The 6,000-nt window shown below is 50.8% G+C and overlaps 1 protein-coding gene across 2 annotated transcripts in view; it reads right to left on the minus strand.

Annotated features, from left to right (window-relative positions):
* OPRD1 (opioid receptor delta 1) overlaps positions 1-5,007 on the minus strand; it is a 37,844-nt gene extending 32,837 nt beyond the window's left edge. Inside the window, exon 1 of one of the 2 annotated variants that reach the window (XM_074934195.1) lies at positions 4,700-5,007. In XM_074934195.1, coding sequence (XP_074790296.1) covers positions 4,700-4,935 — 236 coding nt within the window. In that variant the 5' untranslated portion in view covers positions 4,936-5,007. Of the gene's footprint in view, positions 1-4,671 lie in introns of both variants that reach the window. The other variant, XM_074934196.1, reaches the window with a different exon arrangement.
* Positions 5,008-6,000: the final 993 nt, after the last annotated feature.

Genomic DNA, 6,000 nt, shown 5'->3' on the forward strand with positions numbered 1-6,000 from the left:
GAGAACATACCATGATAGCTAATGTTTGAGTGGTTTAACCATACTGTACTTTACCTTTCTTTCAAGAGTCGAGGCTTCATAGTGCTGTACATTCTCCTACTCCAGCCCCCTCAAACTAATCAGTAAAGGTCCAATCTTGTAAAGGCTACTGTCAAAGCCAAAGGGGAGTGTTTCAATTGATTGCAATGAGCTCTGGATCAGGCCCAGCCTAGACCCAGCCTGCTCCCATTGAAGACAATGGGAGCTGTGTCAATGGTGCAGAATCAGGTCCTAAAAAATCCTTTTCAGGTCTATATCTGAGACAGGGTAGAGAGCAGGGAATCCTGCACTGACCTATTTGATTTCACTACAGAATGAAAACCTCCCTATAAAGGGGCCTGTTTGGATTGCGATTCCCACTGAGTTCAATGGGAGCAGAATTGGGCAGGATGGATCATGCACAGATCATTCAGTTTCTTCCAGCCCTGATGCAGTCTGTGTTTTGTGGGGTAACTTACCTCATGTGAGTCACACCATTTATTTCCTGCACAACCAAAGCCGGGCTGGAACAACCTGGTGTGCTGGTTGCTATGTACCGAATGTGCTGGCAGAGGAAAATTGAAAATAGCGAAAAGTTGGGATTTTGACGGGGTTTATTCAATCTTGCCCTGTTGCGCTAAATTCCTGTGAACTTGCCTTTTGGAGCCGCACGCGAGAGTGTGGTTCTGCAGCCCTGCCAATGGCCAGATTGGGGAATTGGTATATTTCGTGTCTGGGGCTGAAAACCAGAGATTTCACAATAGCCACTTAGGCCACAACAAAGGGAATCATTAACCTCCTGGAACTTGGCAGCTTTCATTCATTGCCATTCATCAGCAGGATGAGCCCTTCAGACAAACGGAGTGGTGGGATGAAAGGGGAGCAAGAGGGTTTCTTTCTCCAACCCACGCTCCAGACAAATCTCTGCTAATTTCTGCAGCTGCAGTGGAAATTGTAAATCAAAGCAATGTAGAATAAAGTTGCCATTTTACAACAGCCCACATAATAAACAGCTTATTTAGTTCCTACCTCTGATTGCTACACATCATTAGCCTCTTCTGTGCGTGTTATGATGTTGATAACAACACTTAGACCATTTTTTTCCTTGAGACTCTCAAAGCATGTCACAGACATTGACTGGAGCCGCACAGTGTTCTGTGATGTCGGCACCATTGCCCCATTTTGCAAATGGATAACAAACTGGGGCATCCTGGACCTGATTTTCAGAGGTGCCTGAGAATATTCAGCTGCAGGGGGGCTCAGCACCAGAAAACCAGGCCCTTAGAGTTGAAGGGCAACCCTTTCAAGGACCAGCTTTTCAGATATTTAACTCTTCCCGGGCACCTCTCTGTATCTTTGTGCACCTAAATACCTTTGAAAATCTGGCCCTCAGTGTCGTAGGGACCTAAGTCCCAATATAGGCTTAGAAGTCCCTTAGGCACTTTTGAAAATTATGCTCTAAGTTACTCATCGAGGTTATCCAAGACTGAGTCCCAGTCCCAATCAAAGGCCTGGTTATAGTGGAGTTGGCGACTGAGCAATGATGACAGGCTTGTAGGTCTTTCACATTGCAACTGAAAAATGCACAGTGAAAGTTTCAAGCGGATGGCTGCCTCTTAAATCTGAGGCAATGTTGCCTCAGGGTCTGAAGATGTGGGTTCTAGTCCCAGTTCTGCCACTGAATCACTGTGTGACCACGGGCAAATAATTTCACCTCTCCATACTTCAGTTTCCCTACCTGTAAAATGGGGATAATACAGTGAGCTGTAGCTCACGAAAGCTTATGCTCAAATAAATTGGTTAGTCTCTAAGGTGCCACAAGTACTCCTTTTCTTTTTTTGTAAAGTGCTTTGAGATCCACAGATGAAAAACCCTATATAAGAGCAAAGTACACAACTCACAACCCCCCAGGTTCTAAATGTGTGAAACTGACTGTTAAAAGGTGAGATAAAGACCCCCAAATGAGGAAAAGACACAAGCAAACATGTGTACATCACCTTGCACAAAAGCTCCTTGTCCATGACTAGGGCTCCTAGATGCTACAGTAATATTACTACAGCTAATATAATTAATCAATAATAGCCAAGGGAGAAGCTGGAGATGGTGCAGGATTTATCTACTAAAATATACTGAGTTTTCTATAACCTCAGGGCCAGATGCTGCTACCCGAGCCCTGAAGAGTGAGATATTTTCAGTGAGACCAATGGAGTAAGGGCATCAGCATCTGGCCCCAAGTCTGATGATTCTGCATGCCCAGTATGAATAATTTACAGGCATCACCCAGGAAGTGCTGGTAGGTTTGTGTGGGAGAGAAGTAAATTTGGTACCAATGAGTGACAGCCCCAGTGATCCGGTGCAGCGAGGGTTATGGTGAGCAGTGGGGGGTACAGAAAGAACATGGCTTTTGTTTTAAGCACACTGTCTACCATCCTACAGAACAAAGAGTTGATGACAGAATTGCTGTCTTGAGTAAAGGAACTTCTAAGCTCCCTATGCCAAGGCAGCGGGATTATTGTCCTTGCCCTTCCAACAGGAGTTAGAAACCTAGAGTGAAGGCATTCATTTTGTGGCTACAGCCCCTTGTGCTCTTGAGCCAACACAGACTGTTGTAAGAGAATAGACAGGGAGTCAGCATTACGGTGTGGACATCCAGGAGTCCCAGAACTCCTGATCCTTGTGACAGATCAGGAGTGAGGGTGTGCTATGAGACTGATGGGAAGATGAATGAGAACCGTGAAGAACGTGATCTCAAAAGAGATTCTATAGGCTAAGGGCCAGATCCACAGGTGGTGTAAACAGGTGTGATTCCACTGAAAGCCACTGCAGATACACCAACAGCAGCTGAGGATCTGGCCCTACATTTCCAGGGCCCAATTTGCTCTGAATTCTAGTGAGCCAGGCCAAGGGCCTGATCCAGAGCTCACTGAAAGCAATGAAAAGACTCCCATTGCCATTGATGGGCTCTGGATCAGGCTCCTACATGGGAAAAGTACACCTATTCACCTGTTATAGCAAGCAACAGCATGTCTCTATTCCGGTAATATTAGACGGTACCCGAGGCCAGAATCATTAGGCTGAGATCTGCGGTGATCAGAGGGACTGTCCACTGATAAGGAAAATCTCCATTCAGTTATCTGGAGGCTGTTTTAGTCGCTAACTGCAATCTACAGCCAGGGCACTCAGCCTAGCTGTGAGACTCAGTCACTTGAGGAGGATTCTGAAATTCACTGCATGAATTCCCTGCTAACAAAGCTAGGCATTGGATATTTCATGTGTGTCAAAAATAACAAGGAAAAACACATGGGCACCTTGCTTATTTCCAGGTTGTGCATAGACACACGTGAGCGGTGACTCATAGCCTCTAGGCTAAGAATGCGTTTATGAGCTCGGGCTGTGTCAGCTTTTCATGGGTGGGAAATAAATATGCCCACTGGTCCAGACCCTCAGCGTAGTTCCATTGACTTCCATGGAGCGACACTAGTTTACACCAGCTGAGGATTTGAGCCCTCTGCCCTCTCTTCTTAATCACCAGCGAAGCTTTCAACACGCAGATACACCGGACACGGTTCTTATGCTAAGCTCCTTCTGCAACTTTAAGATTTGAGAGCAACTGATTTGATCACCTTGACATCTGATGGCACTGATTTGGGAGGGTTGGTTTTTACAGCAGGACATTAGGATTGCACTGACAGTCGGCTAACCTCCAACAATCGCCTTTTCCGAAATACAGCATGGTCAGCTTTAGACCTTGGGTTGTGAACAGCTTTCAGCACTAACACTGTATGAATCACAGCTAGGAAGTAAAGGGACTTGCAGCATTTGGAACCAGTTACATTAGTGGTTCTGTATTCTCCCCTTACCTTCCTTCCCCTCCAGGGCATGCTGTACACACACACACACACACACACACTGTCACACACACAAGTGTTTTTTTCATTCGCACACAATACTCTGTTGCTTTACAGACATACACACAGTGCTCCAAAAAAAGAAAAGGAGGACTTGTGGCACCTGAGAGACTAACCAATTTATTTGAGCATAAGCTTTCGTGAGCTACAGCTTAGTCTCTCAGGGGCCACAAGTCCTCCTTTTCTTTTTGCGGACACAGACTAACACGGCTGCTACTCTGAACACAGTGCTCTGTTACACACACACACACAAATTGTGGCTTCACTCTCACATGCAATACTAGTTTTCACATACATCCCCCCATACTCTAATATGTAGGTTTTATACATCCACCCACAAATGCTTACGCAAGATTCTGTACACACACACACCCACCCACCCCATTCTGTTCCCACACAAATGCACGCACAACATTTTGTACCCACACAAATGCTCACACAACATTCTGAACACACAGAACATTCTGTACACACAAACACAACATTCTCTACACACACCCCATTCTGCTCACACACATGCTCACGCATTCTCTACACACACCCCCATTCTGTACACACACCCCATTCTGCTCACACACATGCTCACACCCCCCATTCTGCACACAAACACCCCCCCCCCACACACACACATAATATCCCGTTCCATTACACCTACGCTGGCTTCTGGACAGCCTGCCCCGGCTTGTCACCTAGTGCCCCCCACCCCCTCCGGAGCCGTGCAGGTGACCCCCCCACGCACACACACCTGGCCCAGGTGGGAGCCCTGCCCGTACCTGACGATGCCGTACATGACCAGGATGTTCCCCAGCAGCCCCACCACGCACACCACGGAGTAGAGGGCGGTGATGGCGATGGCGATGGCGATGGAGGTGGGGTCCTTGGCCGCGGGCAGCCCCGTGTGGTTGAAGCTCTGGTTGGGGCAGGGACCCCAGGGCGAGGCGCGCAGGCGGCTGCCGTTGGAGAAGAATTCGGCGTCGGCTTCAGCCCCGGGCAGTGTGGACAGCTCCATGGCGGGGCGAAGCGGGGCGAGACTTTCCAAGCAGCCGCCAGCCCCTTGCAGCCCTGGAAAGGGGCGCGGGGGGAGCCCTGAAAAGGGGCGGGGGGCAGCCCTGGAAAGGGGCGCGGGGGGGGAGCCCTGAAAAGGGGCGGGGGGCAGCCCTGGAAAGGGGCGCGGGGGGGAGCCCTGAAAAGGGGAGGGGGGGCAGCCCTGGAAAGGGGCGCGGGGGGGAGCCCTGGAAAGGGGCACGGGGCGGGGGTTCGTGTTTGCTAGCTGGCCCCGCCGCCGCCCCCTAAAGTGCATCCGACTCCCGGGCTCCTCCCTAGACCCGCAGGGGTGGCTGCAACCGGCCGGGAGCCTGGCTCAGGCTCCGGCCGCGGGGGAGCCGCTTCCGACGCCGATCCCCGCTCGCCTGCTCCTCCTCCGGCGCGGATCGCGGGCGGAGAGCGGGGAACCTGCCGCCGCCGGGGCCAGAGCGATTTCGTGTCAAAGCTGACAACTCCCCTGGACGTCGGCAGCCACGTGGTGGCAGGGAATCAAAAAGGCGTGCCTGTCAATCAAAACCCATGGGCGGGGGGGGGGAGCATGGGCGGTGAAATGTTTCCCTTTGCCAACAAGTGCCCCCCCCCCCAGCCTTGGAGGGGGTCCCTGGAGCTTAGCCAAGGAGCTCCAGGCAGGATAGGAGCCAGGGTTGCAGCCCAGCTGGGCAATCGATGGGGAGAGGGGGAATTCAGTGGCACATTAGCCGCGGATGGAGGGGGAAGGTGGGCTGGACGCCGTTAGTCCTGGCCGGTCTAGGGAGGCTTCTGTGCCAGCGGTTGAGGCCGTCGCTTGAGAACCGGTGGGGCTGGAGCCATGCAAGGGGCCCCAGCAAGTGCCCTCCGAATGCCACCTGTGGGGGTGGGGGTGTAAAGGGATGTGTGTGAGTTTAACATCATTGGGGAAATAAATTACCTCTGTAAAGGGGAAGTTCAACACACCACGTCCACCCACATCCCAGTGACCAGTCAGCCACCACAATCCTGCTGAGACTTGTCTGATTCTATATTACATCCCTTTCTAGGCGATCCTCATTTC

This window comes from Natator depressus, chromosome 19 (genome assembly GCF_965152275.1).
Source record: "Natator depressus isolate rNatDep1 chromosome 19, rNatDep2.hap1, whole genome shotgun sequence".
NCBI classification, from domain to species: domain Eukaryota; kingdom Metazoa; phylum Chordata; order Testudines; family Cheloniidae; genus Natator; species Natator depressus.